At 40.0% G+C, this 17,215-nt stretch overlaps 2 protein-coding genes across 6 annotated transcripts; one reads left to right on the top strand and one right to left on the bottom strand.

Moving 5' to 3' along the window:
* Positions 1-329: 329 nt before the first annotated feature.
* LOC112284035 (cleavage and polyadenylation specificity factor subunit 3-I) lies at positions 330-5,320 on the bottom strand. Of its 2 annotated transcripts, none has more exons than XM_024523527.3 (8): positions 5,014-5,320; positions 4,570-4,730; positions 4,210-4,307; positions 3,733-3,778; positions 3,453-3,602; positions 2,948-3,235; positions 2,650-2,847; positions 330-2,200 (listed from the first exon to the last, which is right to left on the bottom strand). In XM_024523527.3, exons 2-8 carry the CDS (start codon positions 4,699-4,701, stop codon positions 1,064-1,066), a joined length of 2,049 nt encoding a protein of 682 aa, XP_024379295.1. In that variant the 5' UTR covers positions 4,702-4,730; positions 5,014-5,320; the 3' UTR covers positions 330-1,063. The 2 variants fall into 2 exon arrangements, with proteins under 2 accessions (XP_024379295.1, XP_024379296.1); XM_024523528.3 differs by having other exon boundaries at positions 4,187-4,307; positions 5,014-5,284.
* Positions 5,321-9,212: 3,892 nt separating this feature from the next.
* On the top strand, positions 9,213-16,556 carry LOC112284084 (uncharacterized). Of its 4 annotated transcripts, none has more exons than XM_024523607.3 (5): positions 9,213-10,401; positions 10,705-12,763; positions 12,960-13,063; positions 13,556-13,606; positions 13,802-16,556. In XM_024523607.3, exons 2-5 carry the CDS (start codon positions 11,993-11,995, stop codon positions 16,263-16,265), a joined length of 3,390 nt encoding a protein of 1,129 aa, XP_024379375.1. In that variant the 5' UTR covers positions 9,213-10,401; positions 10,705-11,992; the 3' UTR covers positions 16,266-16,556. The 4 variants fall into 4 exon arrangements, with proteins under 4 accessions (XP_024379375.1, XP_024379374.1, XP_024379377.1 ...); XM_024523606.3 differs by having other exon boundaries at positions 10,565-12,763; XM_024523609.3 differs by lacking the exons at positions 9,213-10,401; positions 13,556-13,606 and having other exon boundaries at positions 10,431-12,763; positions 13,805-16,556.
* The last annotated feature ends 659 nt before the right edge of the window (positions 16,557-17,215 follow it).

Genomic DNA, 17,215 nt, shown 5'->3' with positions numbered 1-17,215 from the left:
CTTCAAAATGAACAATTAGTTTTATTTTTACTATATGTTATTTAGTTAATTTTTAAAATCTTTAAATGTATTTATATAAATATCTTACAAACATGCAAGAATCTTTGTAACAAAACTTCAATACAAGCCAAATCGAAGCCTTGTCAGGACATTGTTAGATTTTTACTCTCTACATTTTACTCCAATAATAAAGAATCAATTTATTTTTTTAATTAAAAATACAAAAAACCAAAAGGGTGGCATGGACACCTCCAATACTTCATAATGAAGGAAATGAAGCATCATTTACAGGATAGCAGTACATAATTTTTATTATTAGCACACTGATCGAAGATCACAACTCCAAACCTTCATTGAAGCAATACATTGTTCTAAATTGAGAGCATCCAATCCAACAATGTATCACAATCCATCTGCGTGTATAATCACGACCACATTACATATTAAGGATGCAAGTTAGGTGATGCGGCAAACATGACTGGGATATGGTTCCCAGATTCGAAAAGAGCTGCAGGATTGTCAACTTGCAACTATATCCATGAAAGCTCAAGTTTCAGGCAAAAAGCAATTTTGGGTGGGAGCATCACTGGCTTCGGCAGTTCAGGTGCAACCCATGATTCCCCTCCTTTGTTTTCCCTCTCGTTTTCATGAGAAATGCTGGGCGGCAAGCTTGCCCAGCTGAGGGCTGCTAACAATTTTGCATCACCTGCAGTTGAATCCATATAATTGGGACTCTTTGCAAAATCTGCTGCAAGAAGACCTGCTCCTTTTCAGCTGTCCAAGTCTGGAACAGCTGGTTCACTTGCTTAAATCCGATGTGGAGCAGGGTAAACACGATTACCCACACCTTTTGTGCTTCCTCATTCCCCTGCTCAAAACCCCTGGGAGGATACCTACCACTTGCAAGACAAAAACCTCGAAGCTTGTCGAGTCTTCATCGCTACCAGTGAAGGTTTTGAACCAAAAAGATGACCAGTTGGAAACTCCTAAGGTGACGGATGGCTCTTGATACCGTATCAACTACAAATACTCCGAACTCATGAAAGCATCACAAGGCGCAAGGTTAGGCATCTAAAGGATACAGAGCCGTTTGTATTCTGCGAAGGGCAACCTTGATGCGCTCTTTCAGGTTTTCATCCTTACACTCGATGCCTTTTTTAACGTGGTCTACGGTTGCTACAGTGCCATCTACATTTACAGTTAAAGTTTGTTGCTTCTCATCTAGTGTAACGTCTCCAAATAACGAAACTAGAAGCGAGTGGACTATCTTAATCTCATTTTTCTCTAATCGGGTTTCTTTAGATCGTTCACCTCCTACAGCAAACATGGATTGCGAGTCCAGCTTCAAGATCATCGCTACCACTGAGTCGGCTACCATATCACTAATGGGGTCGGAGACCCATTGCAGAATCACCTGGTCAGCTCCTTCATGGGTTATTGTGAGGTTTCCATGTACTTTCAGAATTGGACTGTCTGCTTTCGCTACGGCCTCCACTTGTTCATACATTTGCTGAAGCCGATGGCGAAGCACGATGAATGTGCCCTTGTAAGGAACCGATTGTCGTTGCATGACACTGCCGGTAGAAAGCTGAGTGAAGCTGTGCAGATCATCTGGCGCCATCAGCTGATATGTGAAGCCCTTCCGCACCAACAGGCCACTCACAATGTCTCCTTCTTTAGCTGGCTTCTCCGCAAGACGACCCACTGCCTTGGCGATCTTCTCTCCCTTAAAAAACATTTCAACTGTTTGACAATTCTTTGGTGACAGAATCTTGACGTTCTGCTCAGCGAATTGCGTGGTCAGCTTCGCCTTCAAGCGTCCCATTTCATTGGCCTCTCCATGGACGAGAATAATGTTGGGTGGTCTCAGCTCGTGCAAAAATGCGCTTGTCTGAGTGAAATCTGCATGAGCAGAAAATGATATGTAATGTACCCGCATGTTTAGAGGTACGACCAGACCACTGAGAAGAGTCACTTCCTTAGGCTCATTCATGATTGCCTTGGCGGGAGTTCCCTCAACCACGTATCCAGGAATTACACAAGAATTTTTCTTGTCTTGGCACCAGATGTCAAAAAGTTGTCTTGATAACCCGCTCTGAAGCCCTCCAGGAGACGCCATCACAACAGCAGGGCCAATGTCATCGAATTCGTCAATGTTCTTTAATGGCTGAATGTGTTTAAAATCGAAAGGGTTTGAGACCTGCTCTTCAAAAAATGCCAAGCTGAATCAGTTACGGCGGGCATAATGTGCGTGGATGTACAAAGGACTACTTGAGATAATGAAGAGCATGAAAAGATCAAAGGAAACAAGGATCACATCATCGAATGGAAGAGGACTACACTGGGACTAGTGAATCCTCCATTCGGACTACAACATAGAGAAAGAAATAAAGCGTGAACATTCCAACGTAGTGTTTGAAATGAGATATGTTCGCTGGGGGTGATTGCCCTCGATATGCAATTACTGGAACTGATTAGAAAAACAAATACTTGATATTTGACCCAAACACTGTAAGTTGATTAGTACTGAGTACCTTGTTGATGGCACATTGATATGATAATCAAGAAAAATCACACCTCATTTGTACCCGAAAACATTAACATTTTCGTTGAAATGCAGAACATGATATTAAAGGAGTGTGACCATACCTCAAATTGCTTTTGAATACGTTCGTTCATAGCATTAATGTAGGTCTGATACACTGCCATGCATTTCTTTGCAAGAGGGGATGCATAGTATATAGGAATGTGTTGTAGCTCAGGGTGCGCCTCCCAATATTCATCAAGGATCAGGAGTAATTCTTGAGCTCGTCCTAAGGCAAAGGCAGGGATCAGGACCTTTCCACCCTGTTCAAAACCATCCAATACGTTCATTGCAGACCATTTAGGAAAAGTAAAAGTATTGAGAACAAGAACTAAAACAAGTGCCTTTAAAACCACGCTGTACCTGACTAACAGTTTGAGCAACGGTATCCGTGAACCTTCTTTCTCGCATAATGCGTGGCTGGTGAATTTGCACACCGTATGTTGATTCAATAATGCACACATCTGGCGAAAAGCGTGGCATCTCAGCAGCACGGAGATGGCGATCCTCCTCACAAGAATAATCCCCTGTATACAGCACTCGCATGCCAGCTATATCAACCATGAACATAGCTGCACCCAATACATGGCCTGCTGTATAACACCAGAACCGAATCCCATTTACTTCCATGGTTTGATGAAAATCAATCACCTGCCAACACGAAAATATAGTTTAACAATCGCCCAAATAGAGTACGATACAACTCATTCAAATAGTTTACACTAGCATGTTAGTAAATAACACAAACACATATAGTAAAACCATTAAGATGTGAAAAGCTTCCTTAGAAAGCCACAATGAAAGCAGTAAATGAAACACCTTGCAGGACATGTATAACAACTTGTGTAGGTATCAGAATATGACTAACCTCAATTTTCTCCATCGTGCGTGCAATATCATGTTCATCGTACAGCATGTCGTCCACTGACACCTTACTGATTTTGACAAAATCGGATAGAAGGAGCTTGTAAATGGCTTTAGTGGCATGTGTCATGAATACCCTTCCTTTGAAATTCGTCTGTCATTCACAAACCCATGAACAGTAAACTTCTGAAGGACTACATTAGACCAATAAACAAGCAACGGACAGCTTTGCATCACAATATCATCGTTAAAATGGTGTAGACTCAAAACAGTAACAGTCAGACCTTCTCCAGGAAATAAGGAAGTGAAGCACAATGGTCGAGATGAAAACTGCAAAATGAAAATTAAAAGTCTCCGTCAGATAACTGTTATCAGCAACAAACAGCAACCATAGAGATTTATAACAGAGCTACAGCCACATCTCAGGATCATGATCGCATTCCCCTCTAACAAAGAAAGCCTGGAGCATTAAGCTGCACTTGCTCACTCCAGATGACAGCGATAGAACTAGACACTACCATAAAGAATCTGCTCATATCATACATATTTATAGGGCTAATCAGTCGACAACAACCTAAGAAAGGCCGAGACTACATGAACACGGTCATAATCACATAAAATATGGGTTTGATTCACATGAAAAGAAGTGCAATGCTTTCCTCTCGTTTGCAATACAAGCAAATGAGACTTAAACCCTAACCATCATTAGAAGAAATGGATTGATGAAACAAACAGTACCTGGAAGGTTAATAGTAACTTACTGCGTCACGAGTAGAACGTCTATGCTGATAGGATCTATCTCATCGAAATAGGGAAGCGCTGCCATTCCAGAGTAGCCAGGATGAATTCCACAATCAAACTGCACAGAAGCAAAAGCGACATGAAATGCGACATCATCGCTGCTTAGGAAGAGAACTAGACATTACCATTACACTATCGAACCAAACCAGTAGAAATTAAGCTGGTATATAACACGAAATTGGCATGAACCTCTCAAGCAAAACTCTCGTGTGCTCTTCGCAGAAGAACATTATAAGAAAAAGAGAGTTTGGCAATAAACATGCATCTTTTAATTCTCAAGCCAAACCAATAAGAGAAGGCCCATATATTTTGGTACACACCATCACAGTTTTGCCTTTGTAGGTCATGTAGACACACGAACGTCCAACCTCATTTCCAGCACCAAGGGGGGTGACCTCCAGCTTATCCCCCTCCCGCGTTATCACCGTGGCAGTATCCTTACGCTTCGACATGGCTCCCCCACTCACACGTCTCGATCAATCTGCCAGTATGGCAGAAAAATCAATACTACCGCATGTCAACACAACCACAATTCTGAGACCCACAGCCCACAAGCAACGTAAAACCCTCTCCACCGGATTTCTCAACATCAAGACTCGCAATTCAACTGCACTTACGCTCCTAAGGAACCCAACTCAAATAAAACCTCAGCCAACCACGACTCCAAAACTCTGCACTGCAATGATCCGTCCACACAGCCTGTTGCTGCTACTTCGGGAAATAGACCAGAATGCAAGAGAGCCAGAGAGCAGGGCAAAACCCACCTCGCAAACCTTGACCGAATGATCGTGGGGTAGTAACCGATCGAGGTAAACTTCGAAAGATCCTGGGAGAACCCGGAACGAGGACTCATTCGACAATTTTGTTGAAGTGGACGCGGTGCCCGTTGTGTTGAAACGATGTGCTCAGTTCTTGGCAACGGCGCGGAACTGAGCCCTGGTTTGGTCTGGCGGGATACTGGAGGGCAGGAGGCATTACAGATTTCACTCCCGGCGACCGAAATACGAGAAAGCGCAGGATGATAAATCAATCGACAATGTCGCCATGGAACAATCCGGAGGAGCTCACTCACGCTGCGGCGTCGTCGCATTCTGCCCAGCCGCGGCTTCCAACTGCGTCCCGCCGCTCCGTAGCCCTGTCACCGTGTCGACACCCATCGCCGATTGGCACCCCCACAACCGTCCATGAAGCTTTGCTGCTTGCCCCTTCAATGCCCTCCATTCAAAAATTGTTTTTCACTGGAAACAAAGTTGGAAAGTAGATATTCATAGAATGAAGTGAACTGTGAATGTGTGTTTGTTTATAAGTTTTATTTTTTATATTTAAAATATAACAGAATAAAACAGAATGTATAAGAGAATTTCTTTTTTACTTACATTTCATTCGAATCCTTTTAGGATTTTAGAGGTATTTTATATGGACCTTGTTCCACAACTTTTCTAAGAGCGCATGTTGCGAAAAGTTTTTAGACTTTCCATAATGTACCTATTCTATCCTGTTTAATCACTGTGGCTTGACCAAGTAATAAAAACATTGGTTTATAACCCATTTAGATATCCAATATGTAGAAATATATTTATAATTTTTAAGATTCTGGAGTTCAGTGATAAATTGACTGATATTTTAAAAAATAAATAAATATTTCTTTAAATACTTATTTATTGATATTTTATATGTGTGGTTGAACAAGAAAAGTTTGGTCAATTGCTATAAAGCCAATCTAAAAGTACATTGGGTTGAGAGGGATTAATATCTATTTGGATCAATAGAAATTTAATGTGTAAATAGAAAATTCAATTGTGATAGGATAAAAATAGATTTTTGCATCTTGTTGATTATATATATATATATATTTATATATATGTATATATATATATATATATATACATATATATAAATATATATATATTGACCCCCTCCCCTTAAAACTTAAAACCTAAAACCAGTTGTTTTGAATATTTTTATTTGATTTATTATTGTATTTATGGTAATACATACAATTTGAAATCTGTAAATGCATATTATGAAAAATTAATTTGTTATTTTTAGAATGAATTACTGATTCTTTTAACAATATTTACAGCCAAATTTCTAGTGATTGATTTTTCTTTCATTACTTTTTTAATTATAAACTTAAAAGTTATTTGAAAAAACAAAAAACATATCTCTATAAAATTTCCTTGTAAGAATTTTAATATGTACATTCTTGAAGATGCACAACAATAGGTCTTCCAATATTTTGGTCAACATATTTTGGGGAAAAAGTTGATAAGTAAAAAAAGCAACATGAATCTTTATCACTTATCCATCCAGAAGTATTCATCTGTAATTTTATAACTTTTCTTTTTAGTGTGGCATAGAGGCTTCTACATCTTCTTAGATTTTAATGCACTTTATTTTGTATGTATAATAATTTATTCCTTTTTTTTACATTGTGAAGGGAATTTCTTTTGCACTTTCTTTTGACAATTTGAAGTAAAAAATGATACAAAATCAAATTGATTTTTAATGATATAATTTTTAATTATAATTTATGAAATTTAATGTTTTGTAAATTGTTGCAAAATAATTTCCTTGCACAACATATAAGGCGTAAATTCAATAACTTTATGGGAAAAAAAAAATGCAATTTTAACATTTTTAATTTTTTTTTATCTTGTAGCATCTTATTTTATTTATTCCATAATTTAAAATATGAATCTATGTAAGAAATGAGTATTCATATGGAAACAAATAAAAATAAAGTTTATTCCCTTTCAACATAAGATAATAAACTTTCTTTATATACTTGTTGTCAAACCAATATTAGAGAAGTTGAGGACAAACTCAAAGAATGTTCAAAAATGGCAACTTTTTCTAGGTCATAGAAAAATCTTTACATCTCATTTTTGTTTACTTTGGTTAAATTTACAATAATTATCTTATTGATTTCTATTGTAAATTATTAAGCAGAACATTCATAATATATATATATATATATATATATATATATTGTTTAAACAGAAATAGTGGATGGTATAAAAATGTTATTTATGTTTTAGAATGCAGGAACTTGACCAAAATTTCAACACTAAAATTATTGTAAAGTTTTAACATTTAGTTACTAACACTTTATTGATGGAACATTATTCTATTACAATGCAACAACTACTACCAATTTCTTTAAGTAGTCTAATAATAAGTACAAGAATGTGTGGAAGGTATTCAAATACACTAATAAGGTGTTTTTGAATCACCACTCTAACCTTCACTTTTTTTTAAAAATAAATTTAATATCATTCTTCTCTTAAATTAAAAAAAATCTTGTTGTTATAACATTTTAAGAATTTCTTATGTTATAAAAAGATATAAAAATATAATAACTAATAAATATAAATATATATTTATTTGGATGCAAACTAACAAGATTAATGTTCTAGTTGTATATCAAATCAAATACAAAAGCAACAAAAACAACAATCATTTAACAAATAATACAAGAAAAAAAAATCTACAAATTCAAATACACATTTTTTGGAGAAGAAATCAAAATACACTACTTATAACTTATTCTTTAATTTTTTTTAATTTTTTTACTTCTAATTTCTACAATCCTTCTTAAAATTATAGGGTTAAAAACCTCACATACAGTAAAAATTAAAATTTAGAAATGTAAAAATATGAAGACAATTGAATAAATTAAAATTGAAATTGAATAATATTGTTTTTTTATGAGAAATGTTGACAATTATTTTTATAGTTTTTTCAAACAACATAGTTTCATCATATACTGTATGAACAAGTTCATTTTAAGTATCATTTTTTAAAAAAAATTAAAAAGGACGATTTACCTTGTAAAATTTAAGAAAGCATTTACAACCTTCTAAAGTCTTAAATGTTTGATTTGGGAAGTTATCTTTTGCTACAACATTAAGAATATATATTTTTAAAAAGAAACAAGGAGTTTCTATTCTAGTTTTTTTTTTTTTTTTTATATATATAATTTTTAAAATAAAAATTATTTTGAATTGTCAGAGATAATTAATACTGACCTACAGGTTATGTATTAATATTTTAGAGGAAATATCTCCAGAGCTTTTTATTGAAATTCCATATTGTCAAGAAAAATTTGTTTTTGGTGATATTGAGTATACCAGTTATCAAAAATTTAATCATTGGACAAAAAACATTTCACAAAAAGAGAGCAATCAGTATATTCTTGTGTTCATTGCAAGCTTTTACATGATACTACAACATTATTTAAACAAAATATTCTGTCCAATTTGACTTCTTATGTAAACAAAGAAACAGTTCTAAAAAACATCCACAACCACAGTTGCCTTGTTCTACTATACCACAGGTTTTTTTGAGAATGTTTTCACACACCCAAAATTAACATGGTAATCCTCTCTACAAGAAACAATTTACTTACACAATGCGTGTCTTCGCACTGTACAGATCCCAAAACAGTAGTGTATATCAATGTAGAGACATCCCTGTTAATATACGCACATACACACACAGTAACAACAGCAATTGATCTCAGGACGCTTATTTCTAACAGAAAGGAACAAAAACAAGCCAGAGGGGGAAAAAGCAATGAAAGCAAAGTGGGAGAGAATCAAGTCGGAGATTGGCAACATCATGGCACTTGCATCACCCCCCCCCCCCCCACCCAAGTTCAAAGAGAGCATTAGGCTGTACTGCCCTGCCCTGCCCAGCATGTGAGAGCCTCACAGGGTTCAGCAAGGTTTAGGGTTTCGCATGACCCGTGATTGTGCAACTGCTGCTGCTGTACGCCGTTTGGCATCAATCCAAATATGGCGCGGGCCGTCACGTGTGACTCGTTACCAGCTTGACCATGACTGCCAATATCTATACCCTTTGCATATCCATCCGCACCAGTTCGCGGGTATCAAGTCGCGCACTCCTCACCTGTCTTTCCAACGAATTCGTTTGTTTTGTATATATATATTTTTTAGAGATGTAAATTCAAAGGAGTCAGAATGCACACTGAGATCGTGTGCAGGGCAGAATCCTGACAATCGTCGCGGAGTTTGCAGGGCAGAATCCTGACAACAGTTTAAAATGGGGGGAGGCTTTTACCGATCTGTGGTGTTGTTGCAGCCGCTAGATCATCATCGCTTAGTTCATGCGTTGACAATCTTTAATTTATTTTTTCGTTTTTTATGTTGCTCTGAGTTGAATTGTCGCATTTGTCAGGATGTAAGCGGCAACTGAGCGTTGTCAGAAAAAAGTCTCTCCATTTCGGCAGCGGAGACTATTTAGGATTTTTGTTTTCCCTCCAGGTCAAAGAAACAGAATCCGCCTTCGCTGACGCCGGAATCAGCACAAGCAAATCTACACGTCTAGATCCTAGTGTCTGGCGGATTTGCGTCGCCTGATTTGCTGAAACCTGATTGTCCGATAGGACTGTTGGTGGTATATGACGGAGGGATGGACAGCTTCCCCTGAATTAGAGTTTCTATTTCTGATTTTTGATGAACGATCATAGTAATGCATGCAGTGTGATACTTAATGATCCTCTTTACGAAGTAGGTAGTAGGAGTTTGGTTGTGTTATTTGAAGGAATTTTTCAGACAGCGACTGGTGTCATAGAGTGTCAGGCTTTAAACGCATGCTGCACAAAGCCTGCCACTCGCACGACATCCACTGATTGCAAAAGCTCTACTTGAAATATTGTTTCATTTCAATCACTGCAAGCTACGTCCCATCACAGCTTAGATATTTAATTCCCAGCTTGATCTTTCGAAGTTGAGTTAAATATTTATGATTTGGTTATCCTAGAGGCAACTCCCATGGACTACTGGGGGGCTACTCATCAGAGAGATCCATTTTCACTGTCACATGTATGCTTAAAGAGGCGTCAATAATTGGCGGCTGTGGCATCTCCAAGTACAGGAAAATTACAAGCCGGTGTCCACAACCAAGCATTGACAAAGCATGAGCAATTTGCAGAAGCCACTTTAAAGAGGGCCAGTAGGCTTGAAGAGCAGTACTGCGCAGGGGAGATCATGAGAGGGAGAGAGAGAGAGAGAGAGAGAGCGAGAGGGGGTAGGAAAAAGAAGAAAGAGACGACAGCAGCCGCTGAGAGCGACTTAGCAGCAGACTGACTGCTTGGCTACACTGCTGTGCACTAACTTCACCCTAAGGTAATGGCAAATTTGCCATGGTATGATAGGGAGGAGGTTCTACTGATCATCGTAGCCATCGTTTACATTGTTTCGTGGATGAAATACGATTCTTCTTTCCTTCCTCTGTTCACGATGAAACCTGTCAGCAATTACACCTGATAATCCGCTTTCGGTCTTCTAGGTTCATTGGCAGGAGCAGAAGTCTGCGGCAAATTTCCTTTCATGGAGTGCTGTTGCTATACTGTTACGGTTGTGTCACTGTGCTATTGCATGCTGCCAGTTAATTGAGCAATGAGGTGGAATTGTACGAGGTTGTGGCAGGTTTCAGAAGCTATAGTTTCTACGCTGGAGGATTAGTCATGGCGTGTAGAGGGAAGAGGTGAGACCAATTACAACACCGAAACAAAGTGGATGAAGAGGAGTTACGTTGCAGAGAGATAGAGTGAGTTTCGAGGGTGTAATTCTCCGTAAGCATGCGTGTGGATTGGCTGCTAGTTGATGAATTGGTTGTTATAGATGTCAGTATCCGTGACGATGAATGATTTGATTAGTTCGTGAGGTTGCACGCTTGTGGATTAAGGTTCATATTTTGCTTAAGTTTGAGGAGCTTCTTAAGATCGTCACTCCTGTTCCGAGTGCTTGAGAGAAGTTTGGAGACACTTCGTTGCCCTTTCTGCTGAGTCAAGGCGGATGTCTCTGAGTCTTAGGTCTTGAAGCCTAACGCTAGTCCTCAGTCCTCGGATAATTGAACCCCTTAATGCCGAGTGCTCTGGGAGCTATTAAAGCTTGACGGGACTTGACCTCATCCGGTTGGAGCAAGTCATAACCGCGGTGAGCGTGGCATGTATTAGGGGTTTCACACTCTTACTCGAATTCAACAACACTGTGACATGATTCATTTCCATTAAAATCGACTTTTATCTTGAGATATTTTGTTTTTCTGAACCACGGTAGGCCACGATTAACGAGAGAGATGACATAGGAGGAAGATTGCAGTCAAGAATTTATCTCGGTCATGTTTTCGTATGAGATCTCGGGAAATGCACTCCGGACTTGCGCATTTTCGTCGCAGTCGTGATCGAAATATGCTTAGCCAACGTTTGTAGACCTCTCTGGAACCTATTCGTTAGGGGAATGCTTCTAGCTCCTGAGCTACTCCCAACAACATATTGCGCCAGCCTACATTTGTGGGAATGATTAAGGTCTAGTTCCGAAGTGTTATTTAGAGTGTAGGTGCAGAAAATTCCCTGTGTTTCTGTGTGTTGTGGGAAGGTGGAGGATGTACTGTGAGAGAGGAAGAGGTTATGACAAGTGGTTGTAGTCTGTGCCCCAGCTTCCAGACTTTTCTTGATAGTTATTGAGATTACAAGGCTGTAAAATTTTGAAATGATTTTAGAGCGCAAAAAGGCCTCAAAGAACGGATATATGAGCGAGACAAATGCATGAGCCGCCTAGACTGGCTGCAGGAGAGAATTAGCCCAGTTTTTTGGGCTCAGGTCAAAGATGTCATGTGAGAGGAATCCTATTAGAATTTCATTCCATCTTCCTCAGTTTGTGTTTAGCCTTGGCAATTCGAGTCACGATAGTAAAAGTTAGCAGAGTAGAGCTTATGAAGGTGCATCAAAAGCACGTGAGACCAAGGAGCACATTGTTCTTTGACACCACAACTGGATATCAGTCTAGAGAAATGAAGGATAGGTCATGGGGTTGCTCGGTGTCAAGAACATGCTTGAAGAACACTGCGACGGATCCTGTGGTAATACAAGAGCGTTCATCGAACCCGAAGCAAGCAATCTCGAAAGGTCCTGTTCGGCAGGTAGAGGCCATGCCCTCATTTACCATTGATATGCCGGTGACGAACAAGGAGGGCGTAGACGCGCTCAACACACTTATCCTAAGAAAACTGGCTAAAGAGTCATTCATGGGTGACAGCGTTGCAAAGAAAGTAGGATGCTCAGAAGAACCCAATTGTGAGGAAAAGGCCGGAGTACGGGAAAATTTACGGGAGGCAAGGAGCACAATAATTTCATGCAAATGCGGCATGCACGCAGGGAAGGAGCTATCTTCCTCATTCTTTGACCTGCAAAAAAATACAATGTGTATGGACAGGAAAACTAATCTAGCATCTTTTAGTAGCGGAAACATCCCCGAGGGAGTTGGTTCTCTCTTATCCCGAATAGGTCTTGACCACAGGAAGAAGTTCGACCAAGAACTGCCGGTATTCCAGAATTCAAGCGCGTTCGACAAGTCTCCTCAACACAGGACCTCTGTGTTAACCCAAAACACTCCGAAATCGACCTTCCTCCAAGATGCTGGTGAAGAGCAGAGTTTCGCTGCAAATACTGTGCCCAGGGAATTACTTTCAATTTCAACAGAACAGGTAACACCAACTTTCACAAAGTCCATGGTGTATGCGTTTGTCGAATAGACATCGTTCATTACCTGTTAGAAACAAGTGTAAGTCTCCTCAGCAGAATCCTTCCTTCTTACGTAAACTGAAAGATGAAAGATGAACCTCAAACATGGATTCCGAGGGGGGGGAGTTTGATGCTAACGAGGTGATTTGAAAACTTCAGGCTAGCAAGTCCAGGAGTTCTATGCATCCCGGCAGGTACATGTGCATTCCCGAAGCTAGCTCGTTGGAGAATTTGATGCGCCCCGATTTCAGCCCTTTTCGGAGGTCAGTGACCATACTCGTCACATCTATGCACTTCATGTCGCAAACTAAGCAAATACTGAATGTTTGACCGTTGTGAGCTTCCGGAGGTGAAAATATCACCCTTACGAGAAGTAATTAATGCGTCTCCTTCCACCCTCGAATTTGCAGTTCATGTGGCTGCTTTCAAATTAGTTCGTAAAAATCTAATATAACTCCAGCCTACGTAACTCTGAAATTTGTTTTATGAACGGCCGCGTCATTCTGAAGGCTAATTTCGTGTATTTTTGCTGCTCTTCGTCTGAAAACCAGTGATGTCAATGCAGAATAGAATTTCCATATCAAGTCACTGGATAAATACATCCAGACCTGCTGTATACAGATTGGTCTTTCACCGCAGCAAGTAGTAATTAAATTAATCTATGTTCTGCTGCATTGAACTGTTCAAAAGCGACCAGTTATGTAGCCATCATGTGGCTAGGTATGAGTACTGACAAGCTGACTTGATTCAATCAGAAGGGCCATTGACAGTAAAATCACTTGGGGCCTATCGTTGTACACAACGTGGTATTGTCTTAATTTATGTTGAATCAATCATCATCGCAATTGATTTATCATAAATAAGCGACGGAAAGTATCATCTTTCCCTTGCTGAATCCTTATTTATAGTCACCTGTTCCTAGCCTTTATTAATCGTTAAGAGTCTCTTACACATCAAAATGTGCTAACCTCAGTAAATTCTAACTCACATGACTCATGCAGCAGGTGTTCAGCAGTTAACCATGGGGAATCCGCAGCTTTTAATAGTAAATTTATATGCCCATCGTCCACACATGATGAACTTGATACTTTTGAGAGGTATTTACCAAGACCACACGTTAATTCTCCAGTGCACACAGAGGCTCCTCAAGGCCTCACCAAGCCGTCATCACACCACAATGCTCTCACCGAAGGTATGCAATTCCGGATGGATGAAATCGGGGATTTTCGAAATCTGCGAAGCAAGCCACGGGCTGAATCAACGTTTACTTGGAAGGATCCCGCCAGAAAGATATACCGAGATGAAGGTGAAGTGGCAGTAGCGTCATTAAACACTTCATCGCTGGAGCAACTGAAAACCTCTGAACATGTTCACTGGAACCTTGGAGAATTGATGCAACGACAGGAAGTAGAAGATGATGTGGACGATAACCTCGATGTTTTGAGAAACACATATGTTTTCAAACGAGGGAGTGACGAGATTGGCTGCCAGCTAGAGGAACTGCCCAGGAGATTGATTAGGAATCGATGTGATGCTAAGCAGGAGGAATTGAGAATAGGCCGTGGCACTCCACGAAGGCATGAGCTAGACCCTGTCAAGTTGAAGCATGGAGAGAGGCAACTTGATGGACTTATCCAAGAGGCGAAGAAAGCGGAGTCTAATGCTAAGTCAAAGAGCAAATTCCTGGAGGACAGATCGTTTCGGCCGCTTCAAATTCAGAAACAAACAACTGAAAGAAAGTTTTCACAGCAACGGAGTCGAGTTCGCTCATCTTGTACTAGTGAGAATTGCAGGAATGTTGAGGCCAATGAAGAGGACGGCAAAGTTTTCCAAGGTATTGCTTCTCGATTGGATACTAGAAAGGTGGTCACATCACAGAAATCTCTTGACGATTCTGCAGTTATTCAAGAACTTGAAGGAGACTGGGGGACAGGTCGAGATGATCTGGAAGTTTTGCTGAAATTCCTGACCATGAAGCAACAACTCAGAGAGAATAGACAGAGTGATGTTGATGTTGTTGTCCAAACAGAAGCCACTGTACGGGAGTTACTCTGTCGGATGAAACTAAACAGCTGTTGTTCCTCTTCTACGGATTCAGATTCTTCATTTCGCTTTGTCCCAAGGTCAAATGCGTGCGAGCCAGTTGTGGATGGTAGCTATGGTGTTAAAGGAAAAATATGCAAATGGCAGGGCAGGAGTTCAAGCTCGACTACTGGCACAATCAATGCTATCGTGCATGACATGGACGCGGGATTAGCACCCGAAATCAATGCTGATTCTCATGTAGTTTCCCTCCAGAAGCAGAGCATGGATTGTCAGAGCAGGTCAGAAATTTGTTGGCCACCAATTCAGATGCCGTCTTCCTCCGAATCCCAACCCTTGCAGTGTATGAAGGGATCCGCTAGCGTCAGGAACACTACATCTTGTGATAGGGATTTCTACAATGTCCAATCTGAGGAGCACGATGAAACTGTAAACCCGAGTCCCCCTGCAAAAAGGCACATGATTGATTTAAGCTCCGAGGATGTTGTCCGTGTTGGCAGACACAGAGCTGTTGACACAGGTGAGTCTTCCTCTACCACAAGGGTTATTCTGGACAAGATGGATATTGGGTCAGAAATGTTGGGAAGTACTGAATGTAAGGGTATCAAACTTTCTACGGAGGCATCTTGTTCGTCGGTGAGTTCGCAGATGAAGGCTGCAGATGATCAGTCCCGAACTGCAGACGCAATTCAATTACGTGCAGGCAGGAATTCGGAAAGCCGATCAGTCTCGGGAAGTGCTCCTGCAATACCATGGAACTACCAGCGGGAGATGAAGTCGCCAATTGGTCGGAGCGTCCAACCTGCATCCCCAAGCAGACGATCAGCTCTAAAATCACCGACGTACTCCCCTCAGCATCATAGACAATGTTGTGAATCCTCGGCAACAAAACCTTCCCCAAACAATAGGTATTCGTCCCTTTCTTTGCCACAAGGACAACAGAGACAGCGACCTGCAACAGCTAAAATACATTCCTCAGCAGCCCAGCACGGAGCACAGACATCAACCAAGATTCCTTCGAAGGAGCTCAGTAGTCAAGCTTCACAAGACGTCAGCATGTTCCCCGCAGGTATCTCGGATTCAGTAGTTCAAGAAAGCATTGCCTTGGCGAAAGACTCAAGTGATCCTTACGCAGATTTTCGCGATTCTATGTTGGAAATGATGCACGAGAAGAACTTGTGGCAGCGACAGGATGAGCTGCAAGACCTACTCCAATGCTTTTTGCACCTGAACCAACCTATGCATCACCAATTGATTCATCAAGTGTTCTCCGATGTTGTCTGCAATGGCAGCCACTTGAATAACCATGCCCAGAGCTCAAAATCGAAACGCTCTAAAGTAATTAGCAACCATAAATCTTCTCCATCCAGACCGCGGCCAGAATCACCACATAGAAAATCTCCAGGAAGAGGAGGCGGTTGATTTTTAACCCATGTAGACAGCAACTTAACCTCGAATGATTAAACTCAGTGGATGACGAACAGGTGAACTTATATCAGCTGTACAATTAGAAAATAGCAAGTCAGCATTTTCCTACTAGTCAATTACAAGGGGTAATGCTTCTCATGTTTCCAGCTTTAGTGCACAATAAGCAGCCAGAATTCTGAAGTTAGGACCAATTCCATGGCAGCAGCTGATTTCATGTACTATTGTTAGAATCTTTTGACCATTTGCACACACTTAATGTTGAACAGAAATAGGTGTACATGATAACACCGTGTACAACTATTGGGGAGCTTGTCACAGATGCCACGAGCCGAGACGTCCTTGGAAGGTTAACATCACTCCGTTGGCACCATCGCCTAGGTCTGTAACGCACAGGATGCACACCCCACAACTCATCCAAATGGTGTGTTTGTGTGCCCTACTCCTTTCGCACGACCTGAATGATTTGGTCTCACCTATCTTGAATGATACTCTAATGCTCTTTGCCCTTTGCTCTTTGATTCCTGGGAGAGGTTAACCAATCATTAGAGTACTGTTGCCTTTTTATGAAGGTGCATCTCGGTGTCACTCTTAGCATGTAGAATCTGCTCCAAGTAGTATTTTTATTTTATTTTATTTATATAAATATATTTTTACTGTTCTCATTACAAAACCAAATATTTGCGCTTCCGTTGCTATACAAATAAATTTCCTACGTTGTTGTATTAATAAGCTTTTTTGAAGATAGTGATTTTTGGACTAGAATAGAACGACCTATTTTATTAGTACTCCTTGGTGATGCTCAAATGACCCAAGTACAAAGACTTAGTCTTAAAATTAAACTTAAGTAAAAAATTATAATTTTTTGCATTTATAATTATTAGTGAACTGATTACTATCAATTGTAGATAAATGTTTCTACGAATTTTCCACTTTAATCCTTAATT

Source organism: Physcomitrium patens, chromosome 6, assembly GCF_059467195.1.
Source record: "Physcomitrium patens ecotype Gransden chromosome 6, ASM5946719v1, whole genome shotgun sequence".
Lineage (NCBI taxonomy): Eukaryota > Viridiplantae > Streptophyta > Bryopsida > Funariales > Funariaceae > Physcomitrium > Physcomitrium patens.
This window is presented reverse-complemented; position numbering and strand designations above follow the sequence as displayed.